Here is a 22,217-nt window from a genome sequence, read left to right as displayed (position 1 = left end):
AAAACAAAAACTGAAAATATAAAATAAATACCAATTATTCATAAAAAATTATAATAGTATCTCAATGATACTAAACTAACACTGGTTGTAGTTTGAATAAGCTATGTAAACATGACACTTTTATCAATATGTTGCTGTATTGAGTGTGTCTTTTCCTGTAGGTGGCGCAGGATGCCAAGGCAAATACTGTGGAAGAAGGAGGAAGTGAGAAACCAGCAGATAGAAGTGACCTCATAAACAAGTGGTGCTACTGCCTGATCTCAAATGCACTTTTTTTTTACAGTTTAAAAGTGCCTCATATAATATGTGAGAGAGATTTGGATTTGCATTTTAAAGGATTTTTCAGCCGTACGATTAGATTTGATGTGAACCTCACAAGGCACTCTTTGCACTGCCTAACTCCCTTAGACATTTCCTTTACAAATTTAACATGATTGCTTTATTTTTTATTTTTTTTATCAGACATTTCAGACATGTTACCATTTAATGCTCCATCTTAAACTGCTGCAGATCCAGCTGTGCATCTCTTCTGGTTCTGCTGCAGTTGCTCACTTACACACTTGTTGAATTTTCAGACACGTCGTCTAGGGACATGTCGCTGCTATTTCAGGATGAACTTACGGTGGGGGAAAGCAGTGTCATTTTCTGGCTATGCATCAAATAGTGAAGGGAGCCTCTTCTCTTTCCAGCTGTATGCATAAGATTTAATGAATGGATATTTTGTCTTTTCCAGCATCTTCAGTTTTTCATAGTATAGTCACACAAAGGAATGGGATCTAGGCATGCAAATTTTAGTCTAGATGAACAAAATGCTTGTCGTTACTGCAGTAGACAGCATCTAAGTACTGAGGATTACAAGCTGTCTTCAAAGATACCTCAGGAACTTGAAGCGGTTTCTTTTCTAGTATCCTGACCCTAGTAAAACATTGTTTTTGTTTGTATGTTTGTTTTAACATAACTCTTATTAAATTAAAATGTTGGGTTCTCAAGAGCATCTAAGCATTTAACCTAACTCATTTTGGGGTTTGTAAGCATTGTGTGTTGTGAATGATGTAGGCTGTCTGTGTTTGTATAAGTGCAACTATTCAAATGTGACCTGAAAGTATGATAAAAGCAATTCATAGTGAATCTTCTCTCATGGTTTACCTTTGTTCTTCACTTTTATGCACTTGTTACTTTTGTGAAAGTCCAACCAGTTCACGTGTTTGTATGAACTTAAATTTTATTCGGGCCTTTTATCCATCATTTACATTTCTAAAAATAAACTGTAAAACCAAAGCATGTTTTTGTTTTTACTCACAATCTACTATGCTATGTTAGCCACATGACCTGGTAGGCTACTGGCGGAAAATCCAAAAAAATAAGATTCAAACAATAAGACTAAACAAATTGAGCTATATAACAATGATTAGTTTTCTGTCAATAAATGTATCCAAACAGTTGTTCCATTGTCTAATAAAACATATATTAAAGAAATTGGAAATCAATGTCATTGATAGGCGATGTATGGACACGGTCCGTGTCCTGGTTAAAATCGCTTATTTCTCTGGATTTAAACATTCTTGGAAACATAAGCGATAATGCAAGTAGGCTACACAAGTCAACAAAATATATAACACTGTTCTAGTGGTTTTTGAATATTTTAATCCAAATGTCTTAAATATTGTGCCTTTAATGTTAGTTAATAAAAAATGCAACTGTTCATTGTTAGTTCATGTTAACCCAGGTCTATTAAAGGTGATAAAGAGGATCTTTTCGTCGACTGAGAAACCAAAGACTGTTATTGAGTTTTTGAAATGAGCGCATGCATAAGAACAACCCCCCTCCTTTCGAGGGAACGCCTCCCAAAACTCGTGCACTAGTATTGGAACACGAGTGTTTACCACCGGCATTCGCTGTGTCGTGTTAGTGGATTCATGATGTCGGACTCACCGCAGGTAACTCATAATCTGCAGTTGTTACTCCTGTCTCCTGACAAAAACTTTGCATGCAGCGCCTGTGGAGTGTGGAAAGTTACTGGAGCGCACAGCCTTTCGTCTCTCACAAGGAACGTCACGGCAGTGATTGACAAGCCAGAGGGCCAATGGGCCAATTGGCTGATGTTTTTAAGGCCCTACCTCGTGCACAGATGATGTATATTAATATTATTACTTTCAGTGCACCTAATAAATAGTCTTTTATCAGTTAGTAAAGACAGTTTCAAGTAATATTGCAAAACTGTATAAAACAAAACATCCTCTTTAGCACCTTTAACTCAGGTCCATTAAATAATAACAGATACAACTTTAACATAAGGTTTACAAGTGTTTTTTCATTTTTAGTGAATGAATGTTAACTAATATAGTTTACAATAAGGTTCTATTTGTTAGTAGTTATTAGTTAAAAGTTTTCCATAATAATTTCAAAATAGCTTATCTGTGTATTATAACAGATATAATTATGTTAGCCAACATTCTTTCGAGAAAAGGAAATTGCTTCTCTGGTTCCACTTCTGAATGTAAGTGGTCCAGAAACAAATATGTGGTGAGCAGTTCCAATGCAAGATCCTTTCACGATTTCTCTCGCATGAATACACTTACAAAAACCCTCTTCATGAAGGAGTGGAATTTAATTGCACGTCTCTGCACGGTCATAAAGTTCCTGAAGGCGATCAGCGGGTGACACTGGTCGGGTAACTATACTCCGGCAGTATGCATTCTTTCTGCAGACCAAAGCAGTAGAAGGTGGGCTAAAGTTAGGAGGAGTGGGAGGGGTTTAAGTCTCTTCAGAGACACTTGGTTGGCAGGAAATAGAACAGTGCAGCATATGTAGATATGAAAGAAAAACTGTTTGAGTCTATTTGCAACTGTTTTTCTCTCACTTCACTCCACCCCTGAAATGTGTGGGGGAGAGTAATACGATTAGTAACACCGCTGCTATGCTCAAGTCTTGTCAGGACCAGTATTGCCGGAGTGGAGGGAATGCAAGGTAAGTCCAGTTGGACTCGTTTACTAGTTTACGTTTTCTCTGAAATGTCAGTTTCTTTTTCTTGTCTTTTCCTTCGATGCTTCAAAATGGACTCATAGCTGTGGTTTGAGTCATATTGGTACATGCCTCAGTGCATTCCTCGTAAAAACAAAAACAGGAACTTTTTTTGTCAACAGTCTACTGCTTTAGGGCTGTCATAAGATAACACGATTCTTAGACTCGTAAATACGAGCTTATACTTTGTTACTGTATCTTCTAGATATGCTGTACATTTTTGGTCTTGTGAGCTGGGTTGACTTGAGACCCAGTCAACAATAGCAGAATTGTGTTTGTGTTTATGTAAAGAGAATTCAGACTTTGTTGGCTTCACTCCAGTTCTGTCCACACCAACTTCTCTTCTGAAAACTGGTTAGAGATGCAGGAGAATTCAAGTCTTGCTGCCTTCACGTGCTCTCGGAATTATCATAAACACGGGTTCATTGGTAAAATGCAAATGAATGCCCTCCCATTTCGAAACTTGAATGTGATGAGCTCGTAATCACGAAGTGGGAATTATCAAATTTCCTATAGCACGTGAAGGCAGTTCATTATAATGATAGCCAAACTTGTACAAAGAGGAATTATAAACAATGATCTAGTTTCTAATTCTAACTGTTAAGTAGTGGATGAAATGTGCAAAGTATCAAAGTAGGTCTATCTATTCTAGACAAAACACATTTGAGTTAAAGCAAGAGTTTCCACATTTAAATAGAATTTGAGCAAATACTTAAAAAAAAAATTTAAACATTAGGTCCTATTACCATTAGTTAATGCATTAACTAACAATAAGCAATGCATTTGTTACAGTAATTAGTCTTTGTTAATATTACTTAATAAAAATACAACTGTTCATTGTTAGTTCATGTTATCTCAGGTCCAGTAAATAACATTAACATAAATGCTTTAGAATTATTTTTCATTGTTAGTTCATGATAACAAATGTAGTTAACTAATGTTAACAAATTAGAGCTTGTTGTAAAGTGTTTCCTTAATTTTTTAAAAATAGGCTGTTGAAGAGACTCAAACTGATGCTCAAACTTAGTAAAGAAACCAGTTTAATTACAATCCACACAAAATGTTAATCAAAAACCATTTATTTATTTGAGATGAGGCACTGAAGCAGTGTTAAAGTTAATGAGATAATTAAGTGACCATTATTGAAGATACCTGACGTTAACAAGCAGGAGAAAATCACAATTTAAAGGTGCCCTAGAATTAAAAATTGAATTTACCTTGGCATAGTCACATAACAAGAGTTCAGTACATGGAAGTGACATACAGTGAGTCTCAAACTCCATTGTTTCCTCCTTCTTATATAAATCTCATTTGTTTAAAAGACCTCCGAAGAACAGGCGAATCTCAACATAACACAGACTGTTACATAACATTCGGGATCATTAATATGCACGCCCCCAATATTTGCATATGCCAGCTCATGTTCAAGGCATTAGACAAGGGCAGGACGTCTGGATGTGCACAGCTGAATCATCAGACTAGGTAAGCAAGCAAGAACAATAGTGAAAAATGGCAGATGGAGCAATAATAACTGACATGATCCATGATAACATGATAATTTTAGTGATATTTTTAAATGGTCTTTCTAAATGTTTCGTTAGCATGTTGCTAATGTACTGTTAAATGTGGTTAAAGTTAGCATTGTTTCTTACTGTATTCACTGAGACAAGACTGATGTTATTTTCATTTTTTAAACACTTGCAGTCTGTATAATTCATAAACAACTTCATTCTTTATAAATCTCTCCAACAGTGTGTAATATTAGCTTTAGCTATGAAGCACTATCAAACTCATTCAAAATCAAATGTAAACATCCAAATAAATACCATATTTACGCGATTAGACATGCTGCATGATGAACACTTTGTAAAGATCCATTTTGAGGATTATATTAGCTGTGTGTGATATTTGTACCTTTTTGGAGTAAAAAAAGGTACAAAAATGTCCCTTTAAAGGTACTGCCCCAGCGACAATCTGTTCTATCCCTAAAGGTACAATTTTAAACCCTTTTTTTTCTGTGTACAGTAAATTACTGTACTTCACACCTCTTCTTTTCTGCTCTCTGTTTGCTATGTTTAAGGCTTCATGGTGTGTGTGTGTGTGTGTGTGTGTGTGTGTGTGTGTGTGTGTGTGTGTGTGTGTGTGTGTGTGTGTGTGTGTGTGTGTGTGTGTGTGTGTGTGTGTGTGTGTGTGCACGAGTGTATTTGTATTTACAATTTTCATGTGTTTCCGTGAGAGGGCTGTATGTTGTTGAATGGAAGGATGGAACAGCAGATAACCACCAGCTGTGGAACACATGACAGGCATCCTGCTCAGATAATGCAAGAGAGGAAAAGCCCCTGGAATTCACTCTAGCATTTTATTCTACTCAGGCCCATTCTGTCAGAGGGGTAGAGTGTAGTTGAATCCAGAGGATGATGAATGACACAGAATGAACGAGAAATAGACCTTTTAATAAAAACAAAGTGCGATAGCATACACATACACATGCATTAATTGACACATTTTTAGACAATTTTGGACCCACATCTGAATAGAAGAACTACAGAAACTTGAGTTAGCCGGTTAGCAGACATACAAACGAGGATGTATACAACATAACATACAAAACTATGCATTTTGAACAATTGCTAGAAAATATAAACATCAATTATTAATCATACTGACAGGTTGAGATTCAGAGGAGAAAGCTGGTCCAAATAATACGGTGGCCGAGAGAGCTCAACGCGCTGCAAATGAGAAAACATCTTGATCAGTTTGACAATACATGCGCTGCAAACTCCACAACACTTACAAATAGTGAAACGCGCTGCAAATAAAGAAAACATCTTCATCAGTTTGACAACACATGCGCTGCAAACTCCACAACACTTACAAATAGTGAAACGCGCTGCAAATAAAGAAAACATCTTCATCAGTTTGACAACACACGCGCTGCAAACTCCACAACACTTACAAAAAGAAAAACGCGCTGCAAATAAAGAAAACATTTTCATCAGTTTGACAACACACGCGCTGCAAACTCCACAACACTTACAAAAAGAAAAACGCGCTGCAAATAAAGAAAACATTTTCATCAGTTTGACAACACACGCGCTGCAAACTCCACATGTTTTCTTTATTTGCAGCGCGTTTCACTATTTGTAAGTGTTGTGGAGTTTGCAGCGCGTGTGTTGTCAAACTGATGAAGATGTTTTCTTTATTTGCAGCGCGTTTCACTATTTGTAAGTGTTGTGGAGTTTGCAGCGCGTGTGTTGTCAAACTGATGAAGATGTTTTCTTTATTTGCAGCGCGTTTCACTATTTGTAAGTGTTGTTGAGTTTGCAGCGCATGTGTTGTCAAACTGATGAAGATGTTTTCTTTATTTGCAGCGCGTTTTTCTTTTTGTAAGTGTTGTGGAGTTTGCAGCGCGTGTGTTGTCAAACTGATGAAGATGTTTTCTTTATTTGCAGCGCGTTTTTCTTTTTGTAAGTGTTGTGGAGTTTGCAGCGCATGTGTTGTCAAACTGATGAAGATGTTTTCTTTATTTGCAGCGCGTTTCACTATTTGTAAGTGTTGTTGAGTTTGCAGCGCGTGTGTTGTCAAACTGATGAAGATGTTTTCTTTATTTGCAGCGCGTTTCACTATTTGTAAGTGTTGTTGAGTTTGCAGCGCGTGTGTTGTCAAACTGATGAAGATGTTTTCTTTATTTGCAGCGCGTTTCACTATTTGTAAGTGTTGTTGAGTTTGCAGCGCGTGTGTTGTCAAACTGATGAAGATGTTTTCTTTATTTGCAGCGCGTTGAGCTCTCTCGGCCACCGTAAAATAACCTGGGCATTGATCCATCTTTTAAGACCAAGAGTTTTGTGAATCCTGTGTTGAACTCCCCAAGGTTTGAGAAGCAGTCATCGGTAAAATGATGGCAACACAACAAAAGATTGGCATTGTTGGGTCAAGTTGTTTGTCGGCAGACAATGTGGAACATAGGCGAGCAATATGCTAATGTGTTACCCAGTGATGTGTGGCCGTCACGGAAGTGAGACCGGAATTCCTGATGAATTGTTTAGGCTGTTCAGAGTCAGTTTTTTTTGAGAGACAATAACTTTATTTATCGTGCACTTTCGGCTTCGCAACTTTACAGATCGTTTACATTCACAGACAGCTACATTACATACTGCATGAAAAGTAATATCCATCCATCCATCCATCCATCCATCCATCCATCCATCCATCCATCCATCCATCGTCTGCCCTGCAAAATGAAGTTCCAGTATTACAGTAGCTGCTTTATTTGCATACCAAAAGAAACTTTAACTAATGGTTCCTTCAATAATGTTTAATTACCCACCATATTCCTACTTAAAATGAACATCTGCACTGGACAAAATATTTAGCACTGCCTTTTATGCTTAACTTGAACAAGAAAATAATAATTCATCCTAAAATATGAAATAAATGTCATAGAAAGCATTCAATTTAACTGTTTGTGTTTCTTGAAAAATATTGCTTCAATTAATGTTTTGTGAGATAGGACCTTATAATTCCTAGCAAAAATAATTTTTTAGAATTAGAAGGTTCTTTCTGCATTTGACCTATTCCAAAAAAACCCATTTAAAAATTTGAGAGGATTTTGATATTATATATCAACAATATGAAACAGAGAAACAAGACAGAGAAACTAAACATGACAGTAACACGTTCACACCAAGAACAATGAAGATAAGTATATTAAGATAACTATGAAGATAAGTATATTAATGTTATATTAGGCATGATATCATTCTGTTTATTATAAGCATGCTGCAATTCTGTCATCTGCCGCTTTAAATGCCTGAGCAGGATGCTTAAAAGAGTCTGATTGGCTGTAAATGCTTTTATCATTCATCAGCTGAAAATATCATTCTGAAAGTGATTCCAAAAATGTCTTCTGTGCTGTTATCATTGTAGTTGTGGAAGTGTGGACTTTGGTGTTCTTTTACCAAAATCATCCTTTACTCTAATTGTAGTTAACCCTAGAATGCATGAACCAAAAAACTACATGAATGCATAAAGAGGCTCAAAATGACCATGTGGAAATTATCCTTTCAGACGGAGTGTCATGTCTTGTTTTGGTGTTATGATTCATGTTTAATTTTTTTATTTTGATGTTAATGCTTCATGTTTCATTGGTATGTTTCCTGGGCTGCGTTCAGCCCCGATAAAACGTTGCAAAATGTTTTTTAAACGGAAACGCTGGTGCGTTGAACAACCTGTTCTGATGATGCAAGAGTTGCAAATATGGCAGCTGAGAAGGCCATTCTTTGTGTTCTTTTTGAAGAATTTTCTGAGCCTGATTAAATCAGTATAAATACGTGTTTAATACTACAAAATACGCTCAATGTTACAGTCACTGTCCTTGCCGTCCAGAATAAAAGAGAACATCCCAATCGAGTGAAGGGATTTGTGGAAACTTCTAATTATTGTGATACAACATTTGCCTTGCATTTCAGCATGAAAAGACAACCATTTCAGGTGAAGGATAATCCACTTCTTACCTCCGAGACTGTGTTGATCTATATTATTTTTATTGTGAGTATTAGGCTTATCATTATTGCTGATCACTGTTGTTGTGCTATGATATTGTAATATTTACCATTATATAATCAGAGGAGTATAGAAAAGTTTATTAAAGTGTCACTTCACAATATAATAGCAAAATATATAAGTATAGTATTTTTATGTTACATTAATACCCACACTCAAAAAAATAACTGTTTGAACGAACATAAAAAAAAATCATGGAAAGGATTTCCACATGATTAAGTTGCTTTATTTCAGCATTTTGCAATTCTGTTATTCCAATTTAATGTACTTACGTTGGGTCAACTTAATTTATTAAGGTTGATTCAACTTATTTACTATGGTTGGGCACAGCTTCATTTAATAGTGTCAGCACAACTAATTTGCAATGTTTTGGAAAATAAATAAAAAGCAATAAATAAATAGTTTTCATATACATTGATTTTTACAATTAATTCTTCTTGTTTCATTTTGTGATTTACATAACTTTTGTGATGTTCTATGTTAGGAATCTAGATGTGATACTGGATTCATCCTAAATTGCCTTAACCAAAAACATTGTAAAGCCTAAATTGATCAGAAGTCCATTGGTGGCTATGGTTTTACAATCAAAATAGGCTTACAATGCTTTTGGGAAATGCAACACAGAGCATTACCACTGTAATTTGCTTTCTTTTTAAAGTAATTTGAAAGTTTGTTAGCAGGTCCTCAACCCAAGCACAAGTGCAACACTTCACCACAGTGGTAACCCTAAAACTATTAATTATTACTTTTTAACTTTTAAATACCAACATAATAGAACAGTAAACATTAAAAAGTCTTTCAGTTTTCTCATCTTTCTAAAAACTGCTTAAAATAACACTTTATTTCAACATTTTCACTCCTAGTTCAGCCCTTTGCAAAGCATGATGGGAAGTGAAAATCCTGTTTGATTGAGTCCTGGTTAGGTTTACTTGATTGAAACATGTTATTTCAATATGAAAACATCAAGATAAGCCAAAGAGTAATCGTTTCAAGTCAATTTAACATGAATCAATCACATTTAAACCAGAAACCTGATACAATGGTGTTGAATCAAAATAAATTGTTTAAATAAACTGAACAGCATCAAAAAATCTTTTTTTTTTTTTGAGTGCATTGTGCAAGCCGTACCTTTAATACTGTGTTTTATATACATCTTGCCGCTGATTGGGCTGACATTTCTGACACACCCACCAAACAAGAGAAAATGTATCTCAAACCCATTGTACACCGTTGCACACCATTTCCAGGAAACATGTTGTTCAACCCGGAAAATGCAGCAAAACGTTGCGCGCCGGTTTGAGCTTGAACGTGCCCCTGGTTAACCATGTGCTCCCATGTCATGTGCTTCCCTTGTTCATGTGTCTTGTTCTGATTGGTTCCCTAGTCTGTGTCACGTTCTCACTGGTTCATTGTTCATCATTCACAGGTGTGTCTTGTTTGTCATTAGTCTCTTTGTATAAATAGCCCTCATGTTTCATTGTTATTTTGTCTAGCTTTGTTCTCTGTATGTTACTGTTGGTGAATGGTCGTGGTCGTGGTCGTGGTCGTGGTCGTGGTCGTGGTCGTGGTCGTGGTCGTGGTCGTGGTCAAGTCAAGTCAAGTCAAGTCAAGTCAAGTCAAGTCAAGTCAAGTCAAGTCAAGTCAAGTCCACATTATGGATTAAATAATCTACACGTTGGTTCTCAGCGCTCACCTTCAGTGGAATTACTTACCCAGAGACCGAACATTTCACATAAGATTTGCACCAGTGTTGCCAATTTAGGGATTTTGTCACTAGATTTAGTGACTTCCCCACCCCTTTTGAGACTTTTTTTTTTTCAAAAGTTTAGGGACAAATCTAGCAACTTTTTGGACAAACCTTATTTAGATTCTTATTTTGCCCCCTTATCTCTATTTATATTTATATAGATCAATGAATTTGCCATTTAGCTACCAGTTTTAGCTACTTTCAATTGAAAGCAGTTGGCAACACTGATTTTCACCTTTTTTAAGCGTAACTTTTGTGCTTCCTTTGTTTGGGCCTTCAGCTGTTCTTTGGCCTTTCTCTGCTGATCTACTGCATCTGAAATTGCATACTGTCTGAGTGGGTTCTACATTTGATGAAGAACTTCATGACTGCTAAAAAAATATGCATGTGTATAGTGTATATATAAGTATTATCAAGCGTGAATGTGTGTAGTATGAATGCAATCTGAATGTACTACATCCATTGCCATGTTACCATTGTCATGTGAGCTATAGAGTGAGTTGTGTTGTTTCCCTGCCACTGACAATTCCTCTCCAGTGGCCTCATAGTAAGGTGTCCATTGGATGTAAACTTCAGTATCTTGGCAGAAATAGTAGGTCATCTGGGTACTTTTTTTGCCTACTCTTTTATGAATACTTTAAATTCAGACGTACTTCTCATTTCACATACTGCTTTTCACCTACTACATAGGGAGATATGCGTATTCAGACACAGTGATGGTGTCTGAGGCAAATTCTTGGCCCAGAGCAAAAAAAGTCACATTTTTAAGTATTCAATAAAGTTTCAAGAAAATAAATATTGACAAAAATGTATCCTGTGTTGGGTCAAAAATTCCATAGAAAATGAATTCAGGTTATTTGCCCCCCTTAATGCATTCTTGGGGTAGTGATACAGAGGGTCAGAAAATTTTTTTTTTTGAGAATTCATGGAATATCAAATAAATGTTTTCCTTGATATTTTAAAAATCACAGCTTGCCGGGTCAATTTGACCCCCTTCATGCATTCTAGGGTTGAGAGCAGTTCTGATACATGACATAGTATTTATATACAATTATAAATTATATATAATTTTTCCTTTTTCTCTCTTTTTTTCTCTCTTTTTGTTAGGTGTTGTGAATGCAATTCTGTCCTTTCGCATGGGTACTATGAAAGAGATGGACTGTTCTTCTGTAAGAAAGATTACTGGTCACGATTCAGAGAGCAGTGCCACAGCTGCTCAGAGTCTATCACCACCGGTCCCATTATGGTAAGAAGTTAGAACATAACATTGATGATAATATTCATAAACATTAGACATTTTTGATTAGAGGTGGAACTAATTGTTAAGGTGCAATGTGTAAAAAACATTAGGAGGGTCTATTGACAAAAATGCAAAAATGGTGTATAGACCTTACATAATGAACCGTTATGTTTTTTATTACCTTGGAATGAGCCATTTCTGTCTACATATACCGCGGGTCCCCTTACATGTTAAGTCGCCATTTTTCGACGGCATGTTTCTACAGTGCAGGCTCTGTTTTTAGAGGCAGCTTGCATCGTCACTAAATTGAATATGCACAAAGTAGTAGTAGTGGAAGTCGTCTTGTTTATTAAAAGCAGAGACCGTTCTTTGTTAGAAGTAAGAAGAAACCTCATTGCTTGACTGGCTACTCTTTGCTTTCTCAGACGACGACTTATAGCCCTATTCGCACAGGATTGGTATTATCTGGGGACCTCATGTGGTTTAGAAATGACCCTCCCCCCACATCTGAATTTTGTGTGGGCGCATTTGCACAGGATAAGCGAAGCCTGTGATTTTACTCGAATTTACTGACTTATCTCCTGGATGTGCAATATTTTGGATAGGCTAGGGAGTTTTTATTTTACGAATTACAGACATGGCCGATTCGCACGGGATTAAGATCAAAGACAACCTCCGCAATTATTACAAATGACTAGAGGTCACCAGGTAATACTAATCCCGTGCGAATAGGGCTTTTGTCTCGTGTCGGCCAGACAGCCACTGTAGCTTCTCTATGTGCTTCGAAAGGGAGGGGTGAGCGCCATTGGTTTCGGTTCGCAACCTCAACGCTAAATGCCACTAAAATTTACACATTGCACCTTTAAAGGGGAAACTGCTTGTTATAGTAATACATTAAATAGTATTTTCTTGTAAAACAATTTCCAATATTTACAACTACAAAAAAATCTTTTTTTTTAGAGTGTAGTTTATTAGCTTTATTTATTTTAATTATGTATTTATTTATTGCTTGGCTGATATTGTATATTTGTGCATACTCATTCCCTCTATTTTTACATTTTGATTACCTTTGTTGTCTTCTAATGCTCAACTAAAGTTAATCTTCAAAAACATTAATCATTTAAAAACACTATTAAACAATTTTATAAATTTCAATTTAATATGCATTTTATACTTTACATGAAATTGTTACACGTTTGGTTTATTTGTTCTTGTTTAAAGTTTGTTTTTCATTAGTCACATGTCTTCCTTTAAGCTTTTCCTGCCACTCTTTAGTTGTCAAGAGCTGTGTCCGAAACCGCTCACTCGTTCACTCATTCACTATTCCCTATATAGTGTATGGCATTTGAGTGCACTATATCTGCATGGAGTGAACGAAATGAAGTGAGTGAATTCGGACACTGACGTATACACTGTGCGTCGGAGAGCTGGAGCTGTCGCAGAAACGGCTCGACGCGATAAAACAATTTTATCCTACATGTTACTTACATTATAAAATAATGTTAATAACAATAACAATCATAATGACTTTATTTTGTAATCATACATGCCTCCGTGCCAGCTTTGTAGTTTAATTGATTGTATAATTGGTTTGTCATGCTTAATATGGGTTCATAATCATTAAATACTATAAAATACTGTAAACAAAAAATAAACACATTAACAAGTGTACATTATTTCATGCATTTATTCTTTTTAATAAAGTTTTTTTTAGTTTGTTATAAACTCTCATGCTCACAGATGAGGTGGTGTTTGAGCGCCCTCAGGCGACCGTTATGATTTGAATACGCTACTGATGATTAACGACAGTCCTCTCCGCATTGGATTTTGGGAAATAGTGCTTCAGCGAGTGTACATCGAATGTACAATCGAAATCAGAGAGAATTGTGGGTAAAAAGTAGTGAACGAATGTAGGGAATTAAGTCACTCACTTAGAATTCGGACACCACTACAAAATGGCCGACACCCGATATAGTGGACTATATAGTGGATAGGGAGCGGTTTCGGACACAGCTATAGTTACAGATTGATTTGATTTTCAGTTCAGGTGTGTCTTGTTAATTATCTTGTTAAGCTCCCTTTGAGGGTATGCACGTGACGTCACCATCGACCGTTACGACTGCGGTCACGCCCACTGAGTGGCAAAAGACTGATCGGCAGCATTGGTTTTCAGCGTGAATGTCGTGAAAAACACACAAAACACATTCAAAACGGGAAAGAGCTTTGTGATTGACTGTATACAAATAGCTTTGACACAAACCCTGAGGTATATATTTAAAGACCGCCGTAAGCTACAGAAAAAAGAAGCAAATGGATCACTGTATTTAAACAACTTGACTCCAGCAGATAAACATGGATTTGCAGTTATCATTTTGTGTCAAATTGTTGGATTTTGAGGTAAAATCATACCGTCTATATTGTATTGTTATATTATGTTGACAACTCATCAATTAAATATTTTCCATTTTATATTCTGCATAATTGGGTGTTTTTAAATACAAAAACTATACTATAAAACTAAATATGTTTTAAGGCTGGGCAATATGATGAACATTGATATAAGTGATTACGCGGATTTAAACCTACTTATATTGTAGTTATATGAAATATTCACAGGCAGATTTGCTTTATGTATTTCCCCGGCGTCAAATCAGGCACATATAAATGTCAGGAAACACGACTCCTGGCTGCATGTCAACATCCATGGATTAGGTTTATTTGACAAGTTGTAAGGAACACATTCAATTCCAACCTTTAGAGTAATTCATTAGTTTTACTCGCGTTTTTGCAGTTTCCTCTATTAAATCCAGTCACGCAGCAGCTTCTTTTGCCACTCATTCCAGCTGAGGGAGCGCGCTTTCGGCGGGAAAGTGACGTCGATGCATACCCTGTGTTCTCCCTCAGTCTCTGTTGGTTCTCGTTTGTAAGTAATGAGGTTTTCTCCTATGTTTCTCCTGGTATTTGTCATTAAAGTCTGCCTTTCAGTATTCTTCCTCGTCGTGAGAGTTCCTTACCACCATTATGTAACAATGTTGTGATGCATAAATTGACTTATGATTGATCTAAATGATTGATCTTAGTTTTTAGTGCTTTATTTTGATTTATTTATTTATTTTTGTTATTGTTAAAATAATACAGAATTTTACTATTGGCCATTATATGAAAATAATTATCAGCTACTACAGATAAAGCCTAGAAAGTAGAATCACTGTGTTCGAGTGCCATTTAGCATTTACACTAACAAGACATCTGTAAACAATCTGTTCTCCTGAAAGCAATGGAATTTATGACATCATTCAAATCTGTCATTTAATCTTTTTGAGAAGATACCGACTGCACTGGACGTGAACTCAGTGGATTCTTTAATACATTTACATAGATTACATAATCAAACAACAATTCACTCACTAAATGGTGACAGTAATTTGATCACTTTTATTAGCTAGAAGATTAGCTTAAAAGTTTTTGTGTTTTGTCACTGTTTCCTGCTTTGACCTTCCTGCGACCCCTCCCACTCACAATCTCGCTTCCTTTCATTGTGCTGCTTCACTTCTGTAGAATGATGTAATCCGCCCTGTCCCATCCACCCTGTTACACCTCCCTCACAGTTTCAGCTGAATTAAAAAGTACTAGAACATAATAGACTGATTTTGCCTCTTCCTTCCATCTCTGCAGGTGGCTGGGAAGCATAAATACCATCCCGAGTGCTTTCTCTGTGAAAGCTGTGGCATGTTCATTGGAGATGGCGATTCTTTCACTCTAGTGGATTATACCAATTTATACTGGTTGGTTTTTGTCAAATCATTTTATTACTCATTGATCTTGTAGGGATTTGTTTTAATGGAAAAGTTCCTCCATTTGGTCTGATCTATGTCTCTTTTCTTCTTAGTGGACAATGTCATTACCAGAAGGTTTCAACACAGAATTTGGCAGCAAAAAGTTCACAGCTTCCTCATACAGTGACGTCAATGTCATTTCCTCCCTCTGCAGAAAGCAGGCAAGGTTTATCTTTCAATGTGGGGCAGAATGATACAGGCCATTTGATCACCGTGTCTCAGTGAGTCATTATTTTAGACAGCCACTAAACACATTTTTATTCAATTCATATTTTCCTTCTAAAAAAAAATCCCTTGTGCAACAGACTGGACTTGCATAACCTGAGTCCTGAAGTTAAGCCCTTGATCCATGTTGGAGACAGGATTCTTGAGATCAATGGAATCTCTGTCCAGAACATTCCACTCACTGAGGTCAGTCCAGTGACTGAGATAAGAAACAATACAGATAATCTGCATGACGCATCTCATTTCACCATTATTATTTTTATCTCTTCATTTTTAACAGATAGATCTGGTGATTCACGATACAGAGCACTGGCTACAAATCACGACTGAACATGACCCTAAAGACCTCACAAAACAGGAGGACCTATCTGGCCTGCTGGGAGAAGAACTGGACCAGCCTGGAAAACTAGGTTTCTTTCCTCTTCCTGGCAGCAGACGACTAAGCCCTCGATCCAACAATATTCTGTACGAATTATCGTTCTATGAGATTTTATTACATGTAATACTAAACTATGCAATTTTTTTCTTGCTTTCAAGTAAAAATATTTAAACATCTAAGCAAGATACATTTTTTGAGAAGCAAAATGAGGCTGTTTTTCAGAGAATGCATCCTTAAATAATTGTTTTTGTCCCCCAGTAATCATTTACACTTTTTAAAAATACTTAGAACAAGAAAATTGTTTGGTTATAAATAAAAGCCTAAATGTAACTGTTCATCATATAAAGTAACTATATCTCTTCACAAGACTTGGATTAAAGGGATAGTTCACCCAAAAATGAAAATTTGATGTTTATCTGCTTACCCCCAGCGCATCCAAGATGTAGGTGACTTTGTTTCTTCAGTAGAACACAAATGATGATTTTTAACTCCAACCGTTGCCGTCTGTCTGTCAAATAATGCTAGTGGATGGGAACTTCTACTATAAAAGTAAATAAAACTTGCATAGACAAGTCCAAATTAAACCCTGCGGCTCGTGACGACACATTGATGTTGATAAACCGAACAGTATTTATATCATTACTTCAATGAGAGCGAGACATCACTGCCGCTGTCAGAGCGCGATCAGACCTCACTAAGCGAATGCTGAACGCAGTTGGACAGAGTGGTGTTTTAGAGTTAAAAAATTATATAAATACTGTTCGGTTTCTCACACAAACCGATCGATTCGTGCCTTAGGACATCAATGTGTCGTCACGAGCCGCAGGGTTTAATTTGGGGTTTAAAATGTTTTGTGAATACGGCCCCTGATATACAGGTTTGTTCTAGAGATAGTTAAATGCTTTACATTTCCCATAAGAAAATTCCCTTTGAAGATAAAATACCTGTTAAGTATCCAAATATTTTTTGTTAATATTAAAAAGTACTAAATGTTTTTTTTTTAAAAAAGGTCATATTTCTGTCAGGCACTTACTATCATTATTAATTTTTTTGTCTGCCTCTGCAGGCGCAGCTGCAGCATTGATAAAGGTCCATGCTCGCAACGTCACGCTGCACTTCTTTCCCATAGAAGAGACATTAATCGATCAGAGTCTCTGCGTTTTGACACTATGGACAAAACACAACGTATCTTCCGACCCTCCGACCTAATATATGGTGAAGTTTTGGGAAAAGGTTGTTTTGGACAAGCCATAAAGGTAAAGCAATGAGTCTGGCTGGGCTGACAGTGAAATACATTTGAGATCACATAGATCACTAAAATACAAAAAAACTGCTCCCTTTGGGTTGTCAGGTGACGCATATGGAAACAGGTGAGGTCATGGTGATTAAGGAACTACTTCAATTCGATGAAGAGACTCAGAAGACATTCTTGAAAGAGGTTTGTTACAGTTTTTACTTTATCATACTCCTAAGCAGCAAATGGATTGTTCACTAATAAACACTTGCTTGGCTCCAGGTCAAAGTAATGAGATGCCTGGAACATCCTAATGTCTTAAAGTTCATCGGCATTCTGTACAAAGACAAACGGCTGAACCTGATCTCTGAATATGTGCAAGGAGGAACGCTGAGGGACACCATCCAGAAGATGGTTTGAACATGTTTTTTCTTTACTGGATATGCTTTCATTGCATGAAGTCCATATATTTACTTGGCAAAAAAGCATTTTCCTGTGGTTCTGAGTGAGTAAACTCATTTTATGTGTCATAATTTAGGACTGGGATCACCCTTGGAAGCTTAGAGTGAGCTACGCCAAGGACATTGCTGCTGGAATGGTATGTAATGAAGAGCGATGAGTGTTTGCAGAATAGTAGAGATCAAATATGAAGAAAACTTTGAGTTTTAAACATGCATTACTATCCAACAATGCATGAAAATATTTCCATGGGATTACTCCTATCTTGTGCCTCATTCCTTAATGTCTTGACGTGGAAGACGAATCTGAAGCTAAAGTTAAGTTAGCATCCAAATATCAAAGCTGTTTTGAATGGAAGCTTGTTTCTGCCACCGAATAAAAAATAAAAAAGGTATAATTGTGACTTTATCTTGCAATTCTAACTTTTTTTTTTTTCTCGCAGTTGTTATAAAGTCAGAATTGCATGATATAAACTTGTAATTCTGATTTTTTGTTGTTGTGCGTTTTTCAGTTCTGACTTTATAATACAAAAAATCTGAGAAAAAAAAGTTAGAATTGCAAGATAATTCGCAATATATCTGACTTTTCGCAATTGTTTATAACTCACGATTCTAACATAACTCACAATTCTGACTTTATTTCTCACAATTGTGAGTTTATATCTTACAATTTATTTAAGGGCCAGACCAAGCTTCCATATTTTGCCATATATTACAGTTTATGCATTAATTTATTCTCTCTGTCCAATATAGGCTTACCTACATTCAATGAATGTCATCCATCGGGATCTAAACTCACACAACTGCTTTGTTCGAGAGGTCAGAATACATGTCAATACTCATAAACATAGAGAATGTCTACAAATGAAACTGAATTGTGTGACAGTACAGGTTTTCCTCACAGAACCAAACTGTGGTAGTTGCCGACTTTGGTTTGGCTCAGCTTGTAAAGGAAGAAAAGACCTCCTCTCCTGGACAAATGTCCAAATTGAACAAGCTGGGTCGTAAAAAGCGGTATACGGTGGTGGGGAATCCCTACTGGATGGCACCAGAAATGATCAACGGTGAGCCATATGAATCAACTATCAAAGTTAATAAGACTGACAGGGTAGAATTATTCCATTTAACTGTGGCTTTTTTGTACATACTATTTCTCACTTGCAGGAAAAGTCTACGATGAACGCGTTGACATTTTCTCATTTGGGATTGTGCTTTGTGAGGTAGACTTATATATTTCCATACATTTAGCCATAATTTTTATTGAACTTTAACTGAAGATATGTATACTCCCCATAACAGATTATTGGAAGAGTATATGCCGATCCAGATTACCTCCCTCGTACGCAGGACTTTGGATTGAATGTGAATGAATTCCTGGAGCGCTTCTGGTATAAAGAATGTCCTGCAGCTTTCTTTCCCATCGCGGTTCTGTGTTGTGCCTTGGAGGCTGAAAAACGGTGATTGTCATTTACTAATCTACATAACCTTACCACAAACTAAATTTTATTTGCTGAAACATGGCATTTTCTTCATATTCGTTTCTATAGTCCCATTTTTGCCAAATTAGAGGATTGGCTGGAGAACCTGCATATGCATCTGAGGATCAGACTTCCTCTAATGTCGGAACTGGATAAGATCCACCAAGAATTTTGGGAGAACCACAGCCAGCCAAAACAAAATGGGATTTCTTCAAAACAGATGGAGAACTCTGCATTAGGCAGAAGCTGAGACTTGGCACACCTATGTAGCAGACAACAGTATTTTCATGTACTGATCTTCAAATTCTCAAACTGTTATTTACAGTGACCCCACTTAAATATGTATGTATGCCATTACATGCTTCTCTCATTGAATTCACTTTTCTGAGCCAGTTTTTGCAATGACTTTTACTATTTTTGTCTTAATTTTGAAGAGAATTTCTATTGTTTCATCATTTAAAACTTATTTTTGTGAAATGTTTTGCTTGAAAAGTATGTTTGTGGTATAATAATTCATTACAATTGATGTCATTTGATTTTTTTTTATTAATGTAAAGCAAAGACATTTGTCCATTTTAAGTCTCCAAATGCATTTTGGGGTCACTGTATGTTTTACAAGCTATTGTTTATACAGTCTGGTGCAACAGTTTAATCTCAGACAAAAAAAGGTGCTCTAGATTCTTCTTGAGAAAACAGTATTATAAATGTAAGCTAAAAAAGACTATAAAATTAGCATAAGAACAGTTAGTGAATCTGTTGTTTACTTTAATTGTCTTTTTCTTTGTTTCTAAGTAAGATTGGACGTATTTTATTTTTACATTTATGTGGCTATAGGCCTATGTCTAATTGTGTTACACGTGTCAGAAAATGAAACTCCATCTGAATGAACGAATGTCATGTTTTCATTTGATTTCATTTGAGCCGGCGGTTTAACGGTCATTGAAACGGATCCTCCTTTACAAGTAGGAAATCATTCAATTTTTTCATGAATTTAATATTATTTTACACATTTACCACTGTATGTTGGACGTTTTACGTTATGTTCTTTTGAACTGTAATTTGTAACGTTTTGAATGAGTTGGTTGACGGAATCCTTACGAAAATTAAATATTGTTTTGCAATCTGCCAAAAAAAAAAAAAAAAAAAAACATGTTTACTACACTTTTACTATAATAAAACCATGGTTAATTTTTGTAAGCGAGTTTATCGCGAGTTCATTCATTGTTTAGGCGAAAACTAGCATTTAGGGTAACTACAACGGGGCTAAAGCGGGCTAAAGGCGCCTTTGCTTTTATTTTCCTCTAAACCACTAACGTTAGATGGCACAAAAACTTGCCGCAGTTCTTTCCTAGACATCCATTTTTCAAAATGTACGTGCAAATTTGTCTGATCCTTGACGCGATCTCGGGCAGCAACTCAAAGTTGATTCTGAGGTAGTTTGATCTAATATGTTTTAAAAATGTTGTTGATTAAGTAGCAAATAAGAATCCATTAAATTAATGTTTGTATTTTCAGACAAAGGTCTTCTTAATGATTTTCAGCTTTGTCCAAGGTAATTCAAGCAACAGTTTTTCAATAACGGAAGAATGTAAAAGTATGGTATTCGGGGTAAAAAGCGCCCCTGCTGTTGGGGCAAAAGGCAAAATAATTAACATGATAATGAATAGCTGGCTGACTTTTCCATTTCTTGACATGACATGGTTAGATTCCCATAGCAAATATCAAATTGGGTATCTTTATTTGAGATAATACCCATATTTGTAATGAAACAATCATATTTTAAAATATATTAGGCTAATCATATCATAATAAAATATCATTTATTGTTACTATTAGGCTATTATGGAATCTCCTTCAATGCTTTCAGAATCTTTACTAAATAAAATAATTTTGTTTCTGTATTTTTAAAATCTATTTTTATATTTTATATATATATATCACATAGGCCTATTTAATGACAGTATATTTAATGAACAAAAATGAATCATTTATCAAAATAAACAGAAGATACTTTGCTAAAGTTATTCTTTTGAACAAGTATTAACCTAGTCATTATTAAAAACATTATTTTAGCTAAAGTATTTGTATCAATACTGTGATACCTCATGCTGGGGGGTCTTTTACCCCATGTGTACCCCATTTATAAGATTTTTAAACAAAATTAACCACAACACAAAATATGATGCTCCATCAATGTCCTATACAAACATATATATTTTTCCTGCAATCATATACTCTGAGAGTAGTGAAAAGCACAATTTTTCTTAAGATGTGCCTTTAGCCCCGTTGTACCCTATATCTAAGCACAGTAAGTAGCCTGCTTATTAGCTAATACCCATTATTATGCTTAATTCATTATTATGTTCTTCCCGCTTTTTTAAGTGAATAAACTTTCCTTATGTAATAACAGTTATGTCGATTTAGTCGGTGAGACTATGGATATCTAAACGAACAAATATTTGGATATCAGGTTGATAAATTCATGACCTTAACTTAAGGAATTACTATATTTAAAAAACTATTTATGGGTCTCAGAGAGCTAATATAAAAGCTACAGTAAAACATGAAGTTTCTTTGATGCATATACACTGTATCTACTGTTTTTTGATTAAGTCAGAAGATTAGTAATGAACTTGAAGGGAAAAAAAAAGGTAAATTGCAATCACGGCATAATTTAAAACATATCACCACAAGCATAAAAAAACAGTAATGTGTAACAGCGTCTATTAAAAATCCACAGTGTCTATTAAACGTCCAGATGGTTTACAGATTGAGGACATCGACCTTCAAGGTAACAATAAATCTGTCAATTTGTTATGTTTGTGATTAAAATACATTTTCTTTAATCTTAGGAGCAAATTGCTGTTGTTCTAAGGCCAATTCACACCACCGTGTTTGTTGGTGTTTGTCTGTGCGGTGTGAATTGGCCTCTAGAGAATAAATACTGTATGCCATACAGCTAGTGTTGTCAAGGAAATTATTATTATTATTGTTTGATATTAATTATTATTGTTATTTGTCTATTTCCCATGCCACA

The 22,217-nt window shown here is 35.8% G+C and overlaps 2 protein-coding genes across 2 annotated transcripts in view; both read left to right on the top strand.

Annotated features, from left to right (window-relative positions):
• elnb (elastin b) overlaps positions 1 to 1,226 on the top strand; it is a 34,449-nt gene extending 33,223 nt beyond the window's left edge. Inside the window, exon 57 of the mRNA XM_067375424.1 lies at positions 162 to 1,226. Coding sequence (XP_067231525.1) covers positions 162 to 208 — 47 coding nt within the window. The 3' untranslated portion in view covers positions 209 to 1,226. The remainder of the gene's footprint in view (positions 1 to 161) is intronic.
• Positions 1,227 to 2,748: 1,522 nt separating this feature from the next.
• Positions 2,749 to 22,217, top strand: limk1b (LIM domain kinase 1b). Its single transcript, XM_067376047.1, has 15 exons — positions 2,749 to 2,967; positions 11,438 to 11,576; positions 15,246 to 15,355; positions 15,460 to 15,627; positions 15,712 to 15,817; positions 15,912 to 16,096; positions 17,077 to 17,266; positions 17,362 to 17,448; positions 17,527 to 17,658; positions 17,783 to 17,842; positions 18,456 to 18,521; positions 18,607 to 18,766; positions 18,867 to 18,922; positions 19,002 to 19,159; positions 19,250 to 22,217. Exons 1-15 carry the CDS (start codon positions 2,918 to 2,920, stop codon positions 19,428 to 19,430), a joined length of 1,848 nt encoding a protein of 615 aa, XP_067232148.1. The 5' UTR covers positions 2,749 to 2,917; the 3' UTR covers positions 19,431 to 22,217.

Source organism: Chanodichthys erythropterus, chromosome 22 (genome assembly GCF_024489055.1).
Source record: "Chanodichthys erythropterus isolate Z2021 chromosome 22, ASM2448905v1, whole genome shotgun sequence".
In the NCBI taxonomy this organism is placed as follows: domain Eukaryota; kingdom Metazoa; phylum Chordata; class Actinopteri; order Cypriniformes; family Xenocyprididae; genus Chanodichthys; species Chanodichthys erythropterus.
The sequence above is the reverse complement of the archived record's forward strand: the minus strand, read 5'-3'. Positions and strand labels throughout refer to the sequence as shown.

What these genes read in the sequence shown, in the direction of transcription:
- limk1b (XM_067376047.1), top strand. Translation starts at nt 2,918, where the DNA reads ATGCTCAAGTCTTGTCAGGACCAGTATTGCCGGAGTGGAGGGAATGCA. An exon ending in GGGACACCATCCAGAAGATG is followed by an intron (nt 17,659 to 17,782) that starts GTTTGAACATGT and finishes GTCATAATTTAG; the next exon opens with GACTGGGATCACCCTTGGAA. An exon ending in TTGGGATTGTGCTTTGTGAG is followed by an intron (nt 18,923 to 19,001) that starts GTAGACTTATAT and finishes TCCCCATAACAG; the next exon opens with ATTATTGGAAGAGTATATGC.